The 19724-nt window shown below is 33.1% G+C and overlaps 1 protein-coding gene across 12 annotated transcripts; it reads left to right on the top strand.

The window, feature by feature from the left end:
- The first annotated feature begins 2610 nt into the window (after positions 1-2610).
- Positions 2611-16190, top strand: LOC114192303 (L-cysteine desulfhydrase-like). Of its 12 annotated transcripts, none has more exons than XR_003606090.1 (6): positions 2611-4188; positions 13781-13959; positions 14464-14518; positions 14781-14823; positions 15004-15078; positions 15418-15895. XR_003606090.1 is itself a non-coding variant. In XM_028081990.1 (2 exons), the coding sequence occupies exon 1, from the start codon at positions 2729-2731 to the stop codon at positions 4163-4165; it is 1437 nt and encodes a 478-aa protein (XP_027937791.1). In that variant the 5' UTR covers positions 2611-2728; the 3' UTR covers positions 4166-4188; positions 6461-6925. The 12 variants fall into 12 exon arrangements, 3 of the variants coding, with proteins under 3 accessions (XP_027937791.1, XP_027937792.1, XP_027937790.1); XR_003606087.1 differs by having other exon boundaries at positions 14773-14823; XR_003606086.1 differs by lacking the exon at positions 14464-14518 and adding an exon at positions 11130-11379 and having other exon boundaries at positions 14773-14823.
- Positions 16191-19724: the final 3534 nt, after the last annotated feature.

The raw sequence follows: 19724 nt of genomic DNA, 5'->3' as shown, positions 1-19724 counted from the left end.
TCAAATTCTTCTTTTTCATTATCTACTTCAAAATCATTATCTTTAAGTCCATCTCCTTCCATATGTTCTTCAAGTTCATAATTTTAAAACTCATCCTCCTCATTGTCATCTTTTGGAGCATTATCTTCAAACTCTTCATCCTTTTCATATACTTCTACAAGATGAATTTGTGAGTGCTAATCTTAAAATACCTTCAACTTCAATTACTTGATTTCATGTTATATTTCATCTATTTGGTAAAGAACATCATCTTCATATCAATAATTTTTATGCAACTTCTTTTAGTTTTGATTGCAACACACCAACCTTGTATATCCTTTATTGATGCAGAATATTGACACACATAATGTATTTGTCTTACGTTACTTGCAAGGATGAATGGTTGAAAAGGTATAGCTACCTTTTATCTATGCGAATGTCCATCATTTCATATCATTTCATATTTAGGATCCATTATTGTAACTCCACGTGTGGACAAAATGATCTTACCTTTGGTCTTTTACACACTTCACATGAACAAGTTATTAAGTTAATTCCTGACATTTTGAGCCAATTCTTCCAAGCAGAGTAGGTAACAGCCCAAAGCATTGGTGACATTATCAGATATATAATAGAGCAACAAAAGTTGGTTATGGAACTAACATTTTAATGGCTATATTTTAGCAAATACTACTCTCAGGCAGAAAATTAACTTGGAAGAATTCTTCCTTTATCACTTCTCATTACTTTTTATACTCCTAAAGAGAAACCCACCAAGGAATATACACACATTAAGTGAAAAAGGAATAAGAAATTATGAAGATCAATTTAAAATTAAAATAAAAAAAGAGGATAGCAACTTAAAGAAACCTTGAGTGGAAGAAAGAAAGATCAAACCCAACCCCCTTTGAAGGCACTGCATGCAATGAATAGACCTAGATCAGAACAACTACCACCATCAAAATGATATTGGCTTTCATCCACTCTTCTATGAGATTCCCAACAAGCCCCGTCTTTCATGTATTGCAGTGGTGATGAATTGAATTAAACTCAACATAAAAGAATATAAATATTCAACTTTGATTTTTTTTTTTATTTCATTAATAAGTTAACAAATGAATTATTCAAATCTTATCCTACTCATGCCGCAACCATATGTAATAGAAGAGATAGTAGAATATCTCAAAATAAAGTTTTAACTTATAATCCACATTCTATTTTCAAATTGTATAAATGTTCCATTGTCATTACAATAGTATGCATATCAATATCTAAAAATGATTACTCTTTGGTCCCTGCACATGCAAATTAAGTTCAAATTTCAGGGACCAAAAACATATTTTTTTCAGTTTTTGTAAAAAGAGTCAACTAGGCCAACGCTGATTTTTTTTTACAAAAAAAATTAAATAGCATATGGCATGCCGTTTGTTATTTTTAACGTCGTCCAACAATAGAGACTAAAAACAATGATTTTGAAAGTACAAGGACCGAACAATGACCAAGTTTCGACCATGGATCATTTTCAAATTTGGATCAAACTTGAGGGACCAAAAACATATTTTTCCCTTTAAATTTTTACTAATTTTATTTTAGCTTTAATCAATATGTAATTTTAACATAAAATCAAAAGACAAATATAACTTTACTAAAATATGATAAAAATAGATATTTTTATGAAAACATGAATGTCTATCTAAAATTTAAAGCAATGCAAATGCCATTTTATTAAAAGTATAACATGTGTAATGCAAGGCTCACTTATTTTCTGTCCTAAGAGATTAAAGGCCTACCCTAATTTGTTGGACCTAAGGTTGACTCGTAAGGTACCAAAAACCCCTAAACCAGTCCTAACCCTCTCATTTTACCACTTTTTAGAAAACAATTCCCCTCCTCCCTCATAAAATAGCAACAATGAGCTCTGTTAGGGTTTGATCCCATTTCGTGTCAAGCTAGCAAACTCCATTCCTAATCCACGTAAGTTAGTTCTCGACTCATACTCTTTATTCTCCAGCTTATTCTTTGTGGTAACCTCGTGTTTAGGTTCTGGTGTTAGTATTCCCAGCTCGCAACTCTGTTCCTGGAGCTGTAGTAAAACTCTGTTGGACACCTGTGCTCTTCCACTAGCATCTATCTACGTAAGGGAAGCTAGGGTTTCGTGCTTTTAACGCATCTTGTTTGTTTTTTAGCTCTGTTTCGTGCTTTTGGTGATTGTATGGTGTTTAAAATGATATGAACATATACTATGCATTGCTCTTGATGAATCTTTGTGTTGGCGTGCCTGAACAGTGGAGGAAATCTGATATTCTCGCCCAAGTGAGTGGGTTTCGCCTAAGCGAGAGTATAAAAATCCTCCTAGATAAGTACTTGTACGAGTTATCGTTTAGACGACGAACTCCAGTTTTGAACGAGAAACTACTACATAATAAGGTGATTATTAAAAGTTGAATAAAATCTTTGTTGATGTAATCTTAAAGGAGTAACTCTTTGCACATTGCAAACCCTGAATATGTAAAATGTAATAAAAAAAAGTCCCAAATAGGTCTGCCACAGGAACAGAAGACCAAAACGCAGACGCTATGGTCGTCTCTTTTTCTTCTTAAAATATATAAAAGAAGGGACGCAAGGCAACGCAATCTTAGTAGTCAAAAACAAAATTAGAAAAAAAGAAAAAGAAGGAAAAAAAGAGCAAAGGAACGACAAACTTCACCGCTCTACTCTCCACTTCAGTCTCCAGTTGTTCACCCCAGCGATGCTATCTCCAACTTCAAACCCTCCGATTAATCAAACAATGACCACTCTTCCACAATCCCATAACCCCATCCCAAACCCCTCCATGGATAACCAAATCCACCGAAACGGCGCCGTAGAGCCCAACCATCGCGCCGCCAAGAAACCCAAACTCGCCCACTCCATTTCTGACTCCGAGATTCGCGAGGAATTCTCCCACCACCAACGTGGCGTCGCTAGGATCAATAACGGCAGCTTCGGGAGCTGCCCGCGCTCCGTTCTCGCCGCGCAGTCCGCATGGCAGCTCCGCTTTCTCCAGCAGCCCGACGACTTCTTCTTTAACGTGCTCCGCGGCGGCATCCTGGAATCGCGCGCCATAGTCGCAGACCTAATCAATGCCGACCACATCGACCGCGTCTCACTCGTCGACAACGCCACCACGGCCGCCGCCATCGTCCTCCAGCAGATCGGCCGCCGCTTCGTGCACGGACATTTTCGCCGAGAGGACTCTGTCATAATGTTCCACTGTGCCTACCAGGCCGTAAAGAAGTCCATCGAAGCCTACGTGACTCCGATTGGTGGCACCGTCGTCGAGGTCCAGCTCCCGTTCCCGGTGCGTTCCGACGAGGAAATCGTAAGCGAGTTCAAGAAAGGCATTGAGAAAGGTAAACTCAACGGCGGAAGAGTTAGGTTAGCGATAATCGATCACGTAACGTCGATGCCTTCGGTGGTTCTCCCCGTTCGCGAATTGATTAAGGTTTGCAGAGAGCAAGGAGTGGAACAGGTTTTCGTGGACGGCGCCCACGCCATTGGAAGCTTGCCCGTGGACGTGAAGGAAATTGGGGCTGATTTTTACGTGAGCAATTTGTATAAGTGGTTTTTCTCTCCGCCTTCGGTGGCTTTTTTATACTGTAAAGAGAATTCAAACGACGTGCACCACCCTATCGTTTCCCAGGAGTACGGAAAGGGGTTACCGGTTGAGAGTGCATGGGTTGGGATGCGGGACTATAGCCCCCAACTTGTTGTGCCGTCGATTTTGGAATTCGTGAATCGGTTCGAGGGTGGGATTGCGGGGATCATGCAGAGGAACCATGATGAGGTAGTGAAAATGGGGACCATGTTAGCGGAGTCTTGGGGAACGATTCTAGGGTCGCCTCCTGTGATGTGCGCTAGCATGATTATGGTGGGGTTGCCTTCTAAGCTCTGTGTGATGAGTGATGATGATGCCTTGCGGTTAAGGTCGTACCTAAGGGTCTATCATGCAATTGAGGTTCCTGTATATTACCAGGTTTTGAGGAATGATGATAGGGATCCCAGGGACAAGAATGGGTATATAACAGGTTATGTCCGGATATCTCATCAAGTTTATAATACTGTTGATGATTATCAGAAGCTTAAAACAGCGATTAATCAGCTTTTGGAGGATGGAAAAATTTGCAGCGGGCTTCCTACGGAGTGATTTGCAAAAAGAGAAATAAAGAGGTATACGTTTTACTCATTCCTGGCCGGCTTAGAATTTTGAGTTAGATGTATCTTCAGTTACATTTTATGAGCATGATGCTGTTGTTGTTGTTCTGCATTCTCTAGTTGTTCTAGTCTTGAATATCTCATAACTGAAGAAGTATTCCTACTCTCAGATAATTTGCAATTTAGCTTCGTAGTGCAATTCGATAGCTTTGATCTCAGTATTTTCTACTACGGCCCCAATTTATATAGGGTATGCTTTATAAATATATTTGTATAAGTTATAATAGTAAGGAACTAATGTAAGTGTCTCACAAAACCAAATGATTAGCCTGGCTTAATGGTGGAGATATTTAGTACTATACCTTATTTTTTCAAATTTGAGGGTGGATTCGCCGTCTTTTGTACTCGCATATGGTACCCTTCGTGTTTCATTTGTTTTTTTTTTTTCCTGCATTCTTTATTTTAACTTTGTTCAACCCTGGTCACAGATTGTGTTAAACTAACACGTGGCTGCCTTACATTCCAATGTATGCTGTGACTATGCTATGACTAAATAATTCATTGGAGCTGCTGCCTCACAGACGCAATGATGTCAATTTGTCATATCGCGTAATTACTCTTTGCTCCTTTTAAGTATTAGATAGTCTTTATTCGGGGATTATAATAGATTATAATAGTTGTTGGTGAGGTCCACTAATTGAGAGGCTGCATCTTGCTTTCACCATGGGTCACAAGAAGGATTGTTTCTATTTCTAGGTCCATGAGGATCCTACATGAAACTTCATAACAATTGTCAAGGGTTTGAGCAGCTCTGTTCCATCAAAATTTTCTTTTTCTTGGTTTTTTTCTGTTGTGTACTTTTGTCCAATCCTCTCAATTTTTGTGATTTTTGTTCTATTTCAGTTTTTTATAATAAAAAGTAAAAGAGTAAATTATACTCATTCCGTTTGTGTTTTATTCGAATTTCATCTTATACAAATCCATTATTTTGCATTACTTTTACCCTCTTAAGAAAATGACATTAAGTAACAGATTATGATTATTGGTTGAATAATGAAATTGTGCTACTCCACTTTTGTAAAACAGAAAGTGTCCTCTCACTTAACTCCCGAATCTGGCTACCCACAACTAAAATCCAAGACCTTACTTTCTTTGTGTAAGTATTCCTGTTTTTGGTTCTCATGTGCACCGCCATGACAATGATGGTGCATTGTTGTTGAAGCTGGCGAAGGCTTTGAGCACAATGTAAGCGGGGTGATTGGTGTGTAGCTTCTGTGATTGGATGAAACTTCGGTTTTGCACAAATCTTGGAGCTCAAATGCTACTTTTCTTAATGTGTCAACTTTATTCTCCTGCCAATCAAAATGCTCAAGGACAACCTTCTTATCTACCTTTGAAAGCACACAATTATAGTTCCATAATTCCATTAGATGACATTTTAGATAATATTCACAAATTTCATAGGAATAATAGAAATGAATCTCATAAGATCCTATGAATAATAGTGACAACATTTTAGTCGTTTGATGGATAATTTGAGCATGCTTACTCTACTTAATTTGTGCATGCATAATTTCAAGCTACAAAGTCATAAAAAAAACAACTTACAAGTACGCATAGTTCAATTTTGACATCAGAGTTTTCCAGTAAATGTCAAGCTACGAAGGTCATAAGAAAAACATCTTACAAGTAAGCAAAGTTCAATTTTGACAGTAAAGTTTAGCAGGTGATTTTATTTTTTCAATTCTTTAACCCACTAATTGACACTGTCGTAATAATATCATTATTATTTGAATGAGCATATTAATCTTCCTTTTCTTAAGGATTTTGATTTAAAAGAGATTTAGAAGCAGGTTCATTTTTTACCGTGTTCCAACTTTACTGTTGTCTCATGACAGGCTGAGTATCATCCTGTTGTTAAATGTACTTATTTTTGTTTTAATTCCATAGTTATTTTAATTTGTTTGATAACGCATTTGACATAATACATGTATATTTGTCTGTATTGGTGAACAATGTTACATAAAAAAATACATTCAAATCTCATATTCTGGTCATGGTGTATTTGCTTACATGCACCTTGATTTGCATAATTATGGAGAACCGTGATCTGTCTGCATAATTGTGCAGCACCTACTTGGAGCTTCTTCCAAAGCTGGTTTAAAGCAAAGTCACTATAATTTTATTACGCTTACTCTTAACTTTCTAATAGTTGAATGAAAAGAATGACATGATGCTTAACGACAATGAAGGTTTTTACGACATTGGTGTTTATACTCCATTGCAGCCAGTCAGCTATGATAATGAAGCAACAAGCTTTTTAGATTGACAATGGATTACGCTTGAGTTGAAGATATATCCATTGAGGATAATTGCAATTACTATATTGCTTGAAGAAAAATTTCTCAATATTCTCATATAACAAAGAATAAAACCATCTCTATGTAATTTAATACTCTTTGTTGATGAAAACAGGAAGAATCTGATTGTAACAACTTTTTATGCTTGATAGAGTCATTTATAATTTCATTTTTCTAGGTCTAACCTCTTTACTATTGGCAAGTTACAAACTTTGTTCAATACAACATACACTTGACATGGAATGAGATAACTCATGGTGCATGATGCATCGATATGATATGTCTATGTATTCTATACAACAATTTGATTATTCTAAAAGTATATAGGACATGATGTGTAGGATACATATTTCAAATTTGAAAAGACATGATAAATATATAATTGTAATTCTACAACTCCAAATTAATAGCATACTTGTTTGACATTACTAAAATAAAATACAATATGTATATATGTATGTATATATATATATATATATATATATATATATATATATATATATATATCATGGTTATCATAAATTACTTCATATTAGTTAGATATATGAATATTAGTTCAGTCCATGGTAGTTGAATCGTGAATCGTATCGTGTATCAGAGAGCTGATTTATTGTATCGTGAATCGTCTCGTATCGTGAATCGTACGATTCGTAAACATTTTGAAAGTTATCTTTTTTTAAGTTTTTGGATGTAGTGACAGTTTCTAGAGTAACTTTTTTAGGGATGAAGTAGTAACTTTAGTCACTTTTTTTTCTGGGATGCAATAACTTTAGTGGAAGTTACCATTTACTTATTGGATTTTAAGATATTTTAAACAAATGGGCTAAAATTTAGGTTAAAACAGGCCCAATTCCAACCCACTAAAAATCCTAGGGTTTTCTGTCTTTCATATGCACAAGACTATCTTTGAGGCTATGCCACCGTCAGATACGATGATGCCATGTGAGTTGCTGCCGCCAAGGTCTGTTGACTTCTCTCTCATCGCGGGGTAGTGAGAGACACCACGGCAAGAGGCGCCACCGTGAGAGAGGCCGCCGACGCCATCGCAAGAGGTGTTGCAGCAAGAATCGCGGTCGTGAGAGGTGTCATTGTGAGGAACATTTGTGTCGGTGAATGCTACGATTCGGATCGATTCAGAACGATTCATGCGATTCGAAGTCCGAATCGTACGATACGAAGTCCGAATCGTACAATACGAACACGATACATGAACAAAAACGATTCATCAAACGATTCGTATCGTGGAGCTGTTAAATTGTTTTGTATCGTGAATCGTACGATACTTACTACCGTGGTTCAATCTCAATTTTTTTGTTGAAATCATTCGTAGATGGAACAATTTCCAGTTTAGGTTCTTTAAGGGACAAGTTTTTCGTTGGAGATCTCATATTGACTAAAGATATGGTGAAATTATAATATAATATGCAAGTGAGAGGCCCCCCTAATTTTACAAATTGGTTTGTAGGTTTATGTTAGTTTCAAACTCACATTTTAAGAAGATATTGAAGATGGTTATTTGTAAAGCTCTTTTGCGTGGAATTTGTGTTTATGTGAGAGGTTAGGTGGGATAAGTTACAATCGAATCATGGTGCTTGGGCAATTACACTCTTAAGTAGAAAAAGTTGTGCTCTTGTGATTAGCTATAGCTTTTGGCCTTGTGGTAGGAGATTGATCTAACAATTGATATCAAAATCAAGGTCACGAGTTTGATTCCTAGTAGGACAATTATCGAGAGAGAGATTGTTATAGATTGCATCAATTGTTTGTGGCATATGCTAGATGGGCTGAGTCTCAATCAGAGAGTTCAATTCCCCGCAGGACAATTAGTGAGGCGGAGACTGTTGTTGGGTGCATCATTTGTCCTATGACAAAGATTAGGTGGACCAAGTCACAATTGATTCGTGACGCTTGAGCTGTTATGCTAGAAAAAAAATGTGTTCTGACTATTAGCTATAACTTTTGGCCCAGTAATAAACATTTGATCTAACAATTTACATCAAGTGTTTGTTGCTCAACCTAGTTTTTCCTTTCCCCCCTTATTTTTAGCAATTGTTGTTGGACCTATCATATCACTCACGGTTGGTCATTATCTCCGACCACTCGTAAATATTTAATTTCATATTCAAGGTGTTCAATCTTTGGCATGAGGGTGCTTCTTAAAGGTTGAATGTTGACAAAAGATGTGGGTAAATTATAATATACAAGTGGAAGACATGTATCACCTTACAAGCTAATTTGTGAGTATATTTATATATATTTATATATTATGCATTTTTATGTGTTCCATATGTATTAGATTTTCACAAAATGATGATTTTATTAGTGCATATTGGTGAAGTGCTTAAGAATATTAGTATTTGATATGTGAAGCAAATTGAAGGATTGGTGCTTCATAGGTTTGGATACTTCACCTATTTGCATTGGTGAAGTATCAATATCAGATACATAGTAGGTACAAATGCATTAGAAGCAAATTGAAGTGTTAGTGCTTCGTAGCTCATGGTTTCTTAAGACAATCTTGCATGACTGCAAACACTCAAAACAACAATAACAGTAAGTTTTCCTTCAATCTATTGCAAATCGCCTAAGACCTCTCTATGCAATACATTTTATAGAAGTACAAACTACAATAGCAACCACAATTTTTGTTTTCCAACTTTCAAGAAATATTATCCCTTTTAACATTTGTGACTAGGGGTGGGTGTTTGGGCTAAAGCTAGCCAGGCTACTCTTATAATTTGTAACCTGTGTGACCACGTATCCATGTCTTTCTGTGACCTGTGTAAACTCCTCAACTAGACCCAACTCGAGGCGCATCACCAATAAGTTAAGGAATAAAAACAGTCAAGGAGTTTTCTGTGCATTCTGAAAAACAGGAATATAAAGTGAATTTAAAAAAAAAAATGCCAGGAGACAATTTACTAAAGTGCTGTTCATCTCTATCCATGTCTTACAAATTATTCTAGTTCATTTCAAACTCCTCTACATCAAAAGTACTCCACATGGAGAGGTTTCTAACCTGTGTCACCTCTTAAATGGTGTGTCCTTGTGTTCGACATGTATTGGACAAAAACACTTGTATGACACAGTAGTGAAGTGTCCAATTAAAAGAACATTTTTTTAGGTCTGACATAATTCTGACATGCCTTCAACACAATATTAATAAGGAAAAGTATAGTGATTTTCTGAAACTCAAACTTATTGTGTAAGTTTGTATTATGATTGTAGATATAAGGAATTGATCCTGTATAATCAAGAATATTTAGATTGTATATGTATTGCAAGGAATGTTTTTATTTATTCTCTTATCATATCTTTTATAATGTGAAATTTTTTGAAGTTGTTAATTTTTTTTTAAATGAATCTTTGACTAAAGTGTTTTTTTTCAATGGTGATGATCACAAGGGGGATGAAATCTCTTAAATAAATTATATCCTCTTTCTGCTTTTTGGATATTTGATAGATGGATTAGATTCATTTTTGTAATAGGTGACTATATGTTTAGATTCATTTGTTATATTTGACTAACCTTATTTATAGATGATTTTGAATATACAAATCTTGATTGTCAATTTAAATAATTCATAATGATGCAATGTGTATGTGTCGTTGTGTCTTACATTTTGAAATTACGTCGTGTTCATGTTGTGTCTAGTGTCCTTGTCAGTATCTGTGCTATTTAGTTTTTAACACCCATTCCTCCCCATGGGATTACAGGCTGAGAGTAAAACTCTTGGCAACGCTTCAAATGATCTCAATGTCTATTGTGATATTTGATCTATGGAACATGGAAACGTGGAAGCGTTTGATTAGTTTTTTACTATTTAGGGCTTCACTTCTTAAAGTAACCCGCTACTGGAAAGCTGCGTCTCAGTTGTTGAAATACTGAGCTGCAGAGATTTAACTATCGAGACTGTTGATCTGACAAACATAAGTAGAAAAATATAAAAGCTGAATTATGTGATTATAATAATTGGATATTTGCCAAATGATATGAGATACTTAGGTTATTCACCTTAAAGTAAATATTGATGATAGGTGTAAATAATGATGTTGGATACCAGGATCTTGTAGCCAGAACCTAGGACTGTGGCCAACTGGCCATGTATGATTATCGTGCGAACAGCTTATGTTAACTTTGTTTCAGTCTGAAATTTCAGGTTACTTAGTCAACTTTGTTAATACTATATATTGTGATTCCAAGAAAAATATGAAATTTTTTTTGCCTCAAATATATGAAATTTATCTTGATATTGAAAGTGGAAATCTCTTGATGTATTGCATAGACACAGGTCCCGCTTAGAACTGTGGCCAACTGGCCATGTATGATTATCGTGCGCACAGCTTATGTTTGTTTCAGTCTGAAATTGCAGGTTACTGAGCAACTTTGTTAATACTATATATTGTGATTCCAAGAAAAATATGGAAAATTTTTTGCCCTCAAATATATGAAATTTATCTTGTTATTAAAAGTGGAAATCTCTTGATGTATTGCATAGACACAGTTCCCATTGGCAAGTCTTTTTATTGTACCTGTCTATTTATTTGCTTGTCAACCAAACTTTTATTTCACTAAATAAAAATCTGCTTTCTCAGCTATTATTGTGCTTCTCACTGGACATTTTTTGACTTGATCATGGCACCAAATCGGGTTGTAAGAGAATGGGTTATTCTCTACCCCTATTAATTTTTGGAGTAAAGTCAACAGCAAAGCTTAGTGTGTAGGAATGCGTTGAGTGGAGATGGTTAATTAATATTGAAAAATAAGAAGTACAAAAAATGGCGAATAGTGCTTTAAAGGAGCAAAAAAGTGCATGGCTGAGGCATATAAAGTGATGCAGAACAGGTTAGTAACTTTTGTATTTTCTTTGTTCAGAAAGAGGCATAAAATATCCATTCAAAAATTATTTAGTCTTTTCTTTTGACACTTGAATTACTGTTCTCTGCAATTTTTATCTTTTACCTTCCAATAAATTTTGAAGGGGTGGGCTAATTAGTGCCAATATTAATGCCAAAGATGTGCCTTTCTATTGTTTACAATTGTCTCATACCTAGGAAACAGTTTATCTTTGAATCCTTAAATAGTTTGGTTTTTAGTTTTACGTAGTCCAAATGTTTGAGTTTCCATAAAATCATATAATTGTTATAAGTTTATGAACATTTGGATTTAGTTGGTGAAGTATGATTCTCAGATTCTGATACGGAAGGCACATACTCCTATTGCGTTTATAGGCCCATCTATTGTGTAAGTTCAACCTATTTTATTTGGATTGCCAATTTGGAGAAATGTGTTCTAACATTGACTCTTACGTTAGATGTTGAATGTTTCAACTAAACATCACCTCGTATCTATTTTTGGCTAAAAAGATTGTTATGATGCTGAAGACTGCAGCAGGGTTAAGGGTTAAGAGATTTTACTTCTGATAACTGATTTAGGTCTTAATGGTGGTTAAAAGTTGGAATAGCTTCATCTGTCATTTATTTTCATGATTAAAAGTTCTTAAGTGTTTGTTTTGATTAAGTTCAACTTTTGTTTGTTCATCCTGTTGAGTTCCACTTTGAGCATTTATTTGATTTGTGTTTTTTTTTTCCATTTGCCTGAATCTCCTGGGGCCTTTTTTTCCTTCTTTTTCTGTGTGTGAGATTGTTAGTATGACTTATGCGAGTCCTTTTGTTTGACTCTCGAGTTAACAGATTCACAGAGTTGAGACTGGTTATCAGGCTAGCTCGGTCTTTATTTGTTTAGTATTTCACTAGTTTACTTGTGTTGTGGAAACTTGGAACAACTATTGATTGCAGAAGATATTAAATTTTGGCATTTGTTTCTATTTGGTGAACAATTAGAATCTGTTCTTTCTTGATGCAACCTATTTCCCACCTCTTCAGTATTTACCCTATTTACAGTAGATTAAAATCAAGTCATTGGGGTGGAGACGAGGAAATTTAGTCGCAACACTTTCATATACTATCCAAGGCTTATCTTCGTTGAATTGACAATAAAATGATTGCGATTTCATTTATGTTACAAACAACAAGAGCACTACGTAATGTAGGGAAGTGGAGAAGTATTTACGGAGCCAAAAAAGATTTTACAATTTGTAATGTGAACTGGTTTCTTGTTGGTATTTGACTACATATATTTTCTCTCTTTTTTCGGTTGACAAATGCTGAGGTTCTGGATCGAGGTATTAGAAAACAACACATAAAGAGAGAAATGAAGAGGTGAGTTATGTTTGGATTTTTTGTGACATGCGAAAAATGTATGTGGAAAGTGCATGCAGATTATATCCCTTGGAGGGCTTGAGCATAAGAAGCAGGACAAATGTCCATCTTACATTACAGCAACAAGACAGCTCTATTTTGTTACCATAATCTTGCCAATTTTATGATTACTATTTTGTTTAGAAGATCAAGTTTATTTATTAGATCTGTTCCTATTATTCATATACTATAAGTATATGACTTAGCTGCCGAATTATCTACTGTTACGATACTTATTCATAGGGGGACTTCAAATATTATGCTTTTCTCTTTTTTAAATTTAACGAAGTCTAAAATATATGAAAACAAACACCTCTGGAAAAGACCCTTATACCCATATTTAAATTTTTGACACCAGTCCATTTTTTTGGGTTTTTTGTCATTCTCCTCTTTTAACCATTTTAACTCTTCCCGCTCTCCGTAAATTGAGATTCATCTTTTAGGCTTCTTGACTCAATTTGAAATTTTCTGTCTTTTCTTTCCTTTACATACTCTGCTGCACTGATAGGACAACAATGAAAGGATTGATGGACGTTCCCAAATCGGTTTCCCGCTCCTTTGGCATTTGCACAACCCACTCAAATTCCCAATCTCCTTTTTAACACAAAAAAACCAATTATCAATCTCCGTGCATAGAACCCCTCACCTTCCATCTCTTTTTCTCCCCAAAACCAATCTTTCTCATTCTCTTCTCCAATCACTCCTTCATCTTCTCCACTTTACAACCAACACTGGAGAAAATCTCTTCTTGATTCACTCAAACGCCGACGAGAGTCCAACGAGCCTCCACGGTCAGCGGAGGTGACGACTTCACTGCGCGACCACCATGTTCACTCATCTTCTACCATAATCGACTCCATCCCTAAAATTGCCCACTACCAGACCTTTGCCGTACTGAGACTCCTTTAGTTTCACCTCCATTATCCTTTAGTTTCATTTTTTTTTTCTTTATTTTTTGTGCTTATTTTTGCATTATCTTCTTTCAGAAATCGTTTCATCGGCCACAACACGGGTTTGCTGCGTTTGCACATTTCAACGAAAAGGAAAACGATGACAATGAGCAGTGGTGGTTCCTTTCGTGAGCGATGATGGTGGAGAGATCGTGGTTCTATGGCCGCAGTGGTTCGAAAGGGAAGAGAAGAAAACCCTTTCTGATTAAAATAAGGTTTGTGTTGGCTATTATGAAAACCCTTTATGAAAAACCCTTTCTATTTCGTATTTGTGTTTTCTTAGTTTTGGACGTTGGTGTTTGGTGCTTGGTGCTTGGTTTCTCCAGACCATGTATGTATTTTAGTGTGATGTTTTTAACATTTGTATGTGTTCTTATTGTTAAAGGTTTGTGTTGGTCAAAGGTTTGTGCTTTATATATATTTCATAAGGGATATGGTATTTAGGTGTTAAAATAGCATGTAAAGGTACATTTTACAATTTATTGTTTGATTTGATGAATGCTTTTTTTTTCTGTGTTAAAGTTCTTATCTTTTTAGTTGCTTCTTGGTTCTTTTTATTTTTATTTTTCTTCCTGTTTGATGGCTTTCATGTACTTGAAGAGTAAAATTTTTTGGGAGATAGTTTTTGAATGTTTCTATCATGTGTTTAGATTATTAAATTTTAAAGTTTTTAACTTTTTTTTTGTTGTTTCTTGGTTATTCTTCTTCCTGTTTGATAGCTTTCATGCACTGGAAGTTTTAGGAAGACAATGGATAGAAAACTTCTGCATAAGAGTATGTAGCCTATATTTTAAGCTATGATTCCAAGTTATTGTTCTTTTAATAGGTATACATTTTAATTATCTTTATTGTACTATTAACAAATTTGAAAACTTTTGAATATATACTTTAGTTGTCATTTACAATTGTTATATAATAAAAATAGGCTAGAATCTTATTCATTTTATCTACTTAGGAGTCTCTTTAAGAATATGAAATAGGGAAGAGTTACTAATTAACAAATTTGATTTTGTCTAACGCTACTACAGTCAACCAGGTACCTGCAAGATTATTTGGAGGGCAAGAAGTGTATGTCCTTGGTATGTATGTAATGCTTTCAAACTTCATTTTTCTCCAAGCTGATTAAAGTTATACTTATCATAATATGGGGTTTTTCTTTCATGAGAATCCTATATATGTATTTGTGGTATAATTTTTTTTTCTCAAAATCATGAATTTTACTAATTCCTTTTGTTAACCTTTACTTACTGTTTTCATAGATTTTAACACCAAAACCTGGAGAAGAAGATTATCTTGATACTTCGTATCTGATGTTTACGTTTTATATCCTATGGGTAAGTTTGGTTTAGTTGAAAATATATGCATTTAATTTGTTACTGTAGTTAATTTTTGCTTTCTAATAATGTCTTTAGATGTTTCATATAATATATCGATTTCAAATTGTGGACTTTTGATGGTGATGGTAGCTGGTATAACTTCTGGTATTTAACTTACTTTAGTTCAGTTACTTGATATTCAAATTGTTTGTAAACATATTTAGGTAGAAAAATGATTTCATTTTGGTATTCTTTTCTAATATGTTTTGTCCTTAAATTTGATACCAAAAAAATTCACTATTTCTCTCATGTTGGATTAGTCTAGAGTTATTTACTGATATCATTGTTCTTTTCAAGGTGGAAGGGAATCTTATGTGGTGTGACAGAGACTCCTTGTCCATACATGTGGTTCAGGGGGCAGGGGCACACTTCTTGGAGGTGGTTCAATAGAACGTAAATACACCCAGAAAGTGATGCTAGGGAGGTCCAATATTCTCTCATTTTTTTTTCTCTTCTAATAGATGAGACCGGGATATGTTGCAAGGTTATAATTTTATGGATATGGTGTTGGGTGTATATATAGAGAGAGAAAGTGAGGGGTTGGGAAAGGCGAGAAAAGAAGAAAGGGGAGGACTGTGGTTTGGCTATCTCATCATGCCAATTCCAGCGCATGAAAAATTTTAATATTTAACAATTTTATTTTACTTTTGTTAGTTGGTATATTGGGATTATACTTCCTTAAAGGTGTTGACTTACCAATTTTTCATCTTCACTGATGCATGTTCACTGGGTCTCCTTTTTATGACACGGATATTATATGAGTTATGTCTGAAAATTTTTTTACAACTGCTCCTAACTTTTATTTTACTCCTGGCACAGGTATCAAAATATACCATGTGGATACATTAATTCCTGGCACAGTGAATTTATAATATTTATGCTATTTGTTTGCTGTTTGTTTCGATGGAGTGGAACCATGGATAATCTGAAGATGGATCATTATTGTTTTTCCCTTAGTTACCACAATTTATTATTCAATGCTTTTTGTGTCAGGTTTATTTGCAATAGCACAAGACCAACCATTCCATTTTCCATCTACCTTTGCCTTTATTCTCAGGGCTTTTTAAACATTTGAAAGTGTGCATCTTCCCAGTTGGCAAATTATCCAACCATCCCTCTCTCTTTCTCTCTTCTCTCGGGGTAATTTCTACAAAATAAATGAACTTTATAGTTATGTTTAAATTGAGGATTGAGATGTTGTAACTAATTTTTGAGTAAAATTATATTTAAGATTATAGTTATGTTTAAAATTGACTCTTTTATATTTCTCTCATGTAATATAAATAATATAACGATAAAAATAAACTTCTACCGATTATTTTTTCGTTGCTTTTAATTTTTTTTTAAGATTCAATTATCCAATTCATCAAAATTAAGTAGATTAATTTTATTATTAGATTTTGCAAATAGGACTCTAAAATAATTTGATAAACATGTTTCCCTACGCAAATAGCCTTCCAAAATTCCTTTTCAGAAATGCAAAATCATAATAAGAACTATTTACAGTTTTGCAAGATTTATATTTGGACCAAAATCATTTAATGTAAAGTTTATCATTGTTCAAAAATCCAAGATTTAATAAATACGAAAGATCGCACCATATTGGAAATCTAAAGTTATCATTACTAAATAAATCCTGTACAACTTCCAATGACAAGATTTTGAAATGTATTTGCATAACATCTATATAATGTATACGAGATTTGAATAAATGTATGTATAAATTTTTTTAATTATTATTTGCACTATTCCAGAGAATCATCATTGCACCACTTGTCTAGATAATGGAACTGCTCCATTAATTTGAACTGTTCGGAATCAACGTGTTCTGATGATTCAACTGATTGAGATTTAAATATTAAAATAATCCATTAATCTCTTCTGATATTCGAATATGGTGCACCTTTGTATAAATATTTTTTCATTATTATTTGCACTGCTCAAGATAATTATCATTGTACTGATCCAGATAATCATCATTGCACTGGTCTAGATATTTCAACTACTCCATTTATTGTTTCATCTCCAACACGCTTTCATGATTCAACTTATTCAAATTAAAATATTCAAAAGATACATTTATTCTCTTAACATTTCACACTTCATTTATGTCTCTCTTCTCGGTTTGATCATCATTGCACTACTTCAGATATTGTTCAATCTCTCTCACACGCATTCATCATTTAACATTTTCAGATCCCAACACTTAAAAAAGAACCTGAAAATGATATTCAAAAAATACATTCTCAATATTCCTATATTTTATTTTAACAACAATATGTACATATGCATTTCATTTCAATATGATATATAACTCAATGTACATTTTAAACCAAAATAAAATAAAATGCATGTACCCATCAAGAATTAGTTATTATAAATTTAATGTCTACATTGATTACAATACCTGCATCTATTTTTGTTTAAAAATGTTAACATCAATCTTACATTATGTTTGCATTTTTGTTTAAGTTGATTATTCATGTGTGGACATTACTTTTGCACGAGACCGAAGTTCTCAATATTCTTATATTTTATTTTAACAACAATATATACATAAGAATTTCATTTCAATATAATATATAACTCAATGTACATTTTAAACAAAAATAAAATAAAATGCGTGTACCCATAAAGAATTTGTTATTATAAATTTAATGTCTATATTGATTACAATACCTGCATCTATTTTTGTTTAAAAATGTTAACATCAATCTTACATTATGTTTGTATTTTTGTTTAAGTTGATTATTTATGTGTGGACATTACTTTTGCATGAGACCGAAGTTCTCAATATTCCTATATTTTATTTTAACAACAATATATAAGAATTTCATTTCAATATAATATATAACTCAATGTACATTTTAAACAAAAATAAAATAAAATGCGTGTACCCATCAAGAATTTGTTATTATAAATTTAATGTCTACATTGATAACAATACCTGCATCTATTTTTGTTTTAAAATGTTAACATCAATCTTACATTGTGTTTGCATTTTTTTTAAGTTGATTATTCATGTGTGGGCATTACTTTTGCACGAGACCAAAGTTCTCAACATTCCTATATTTTATTTTAACAACAATATGTACATATGCATTTCATTTCAATATAATATATAACTCAATGTACATTTTAAAAAAATGAAAAAAAATGTGTATGCCCATCAAGAATTGGTTATTATAAATTTAATGTATATATCGATAACAATACCTGCATTTTTTTTGTTTAAAAATGTTAACATCAATCTTACATTATGTTTGTATTTTTGTTTAAGTTGATTATTCATGTGTGGACATTATTTTTGCACGATACCAAAATTCTCAATATTCCTATATTTTATTTTAACAACAATTTGTACATATGCATTTCATTTTAATATAATATATAACTCAATGCATTTCACAATATGTTTGCATTTTTTCATTTTTCTTTAAATTGATTATTCATATGTAGACAATACTTTTGTACGAGACAAAAGTTCACAATATACCAATATTTTATTTTAATAATGATATGTAATATGTACGAAACAAAAGTTCACACGACACCTGATTACTATACCTTGCCGCCAAAATCACACCCTTCAGATTTATTCTCAAATATAGTCATTTCAATATTTCAATATAAATTAAGTATAACTATAAACTATGTATTGTGTAACTATGGTTTATATCAATATATAATGAACATAATCAGTGGTCTTGAATAATTAGATAATAAAGCAGATTGTCATAATTAGCCAAAATCTAAATGATATATTTATAAATCTATATAAATTATATCAATAATAACAAAACTTTAATTTTTAACTAATATAATATATAATATTTAAACAAAATACCTATAACAACAATAACACAAAAACAAAAAAATAAAAAAATATCCGTGCGTACGCACGGGTCTCGTACTAGTCGTAAATGTGATGTGTTCATACTTTAGCAAAGTTTATCTCATGCTTAATTCTTTCCTTTTTTTTCTTTATTTTGTATGATATTTATTTGATAAATACTGCATGAAGCATTCTTTTCTGTGATGAACTATAAGCTATGTGCAGGGAAATAAATATGCTGTGTCATTTCATATTCACTTTTGAATGGACTGCACTTTCGTACAATTTTTTTTTCTTCTACATGTGTAATTCTCTGATAGAGGCACATCTTGTGTTTTGATCAATTTTAATTATATCTTTGCCTTGCAGAAAAAGCACGGCACGATAAATATTAAAAAGTATTAAGATTATTTTAAGTTAATCATATAATGTTTAAATTAAGATAATGTATATCAAAGTTATTTACAATTATTTATAAATAGTATTTTAGTAAGTCTGGTGTACAAGGTAAATATAAATATATTTTTCATGTAGTTGTAAATCATAATAAGCACATTTTTATTATATAAGTTATATTATAATGAAATTCATAAATATTTAATTAGATAAATTATATTTGGATTTATTTATGAATAATTTAAAATATGTTATAACATTATTTTCAATCATTAATATTTTTTAAAATATTGATATTTCATTAGAAGATCAAGATAAAAAAAACATAGAATAGAAATAATTCAATTAGATTCTGGATTTTTTTTAATGTGCC

The sequence above is a fragment of the Vigna unguiculata genome, chromosome 7 (genome assembly GCF_004118075.2).
Source record: "Vigna unguiculata cultivar IT97K-499-35 chromosome 7, ASM411807v1, whole genome shotgun sequence".
NCBI lineage: Eukaryota > Viridiplantae > Streptophyta > Magnoliopsida > Fabales > Fabaceae > Vigna > Vigna unguiculata.
The sequence above is the reverse complement of the archived record's forward strand: the minus strand, read 5'-3'. Positions and strand labels throughout refer to the sequence as shown.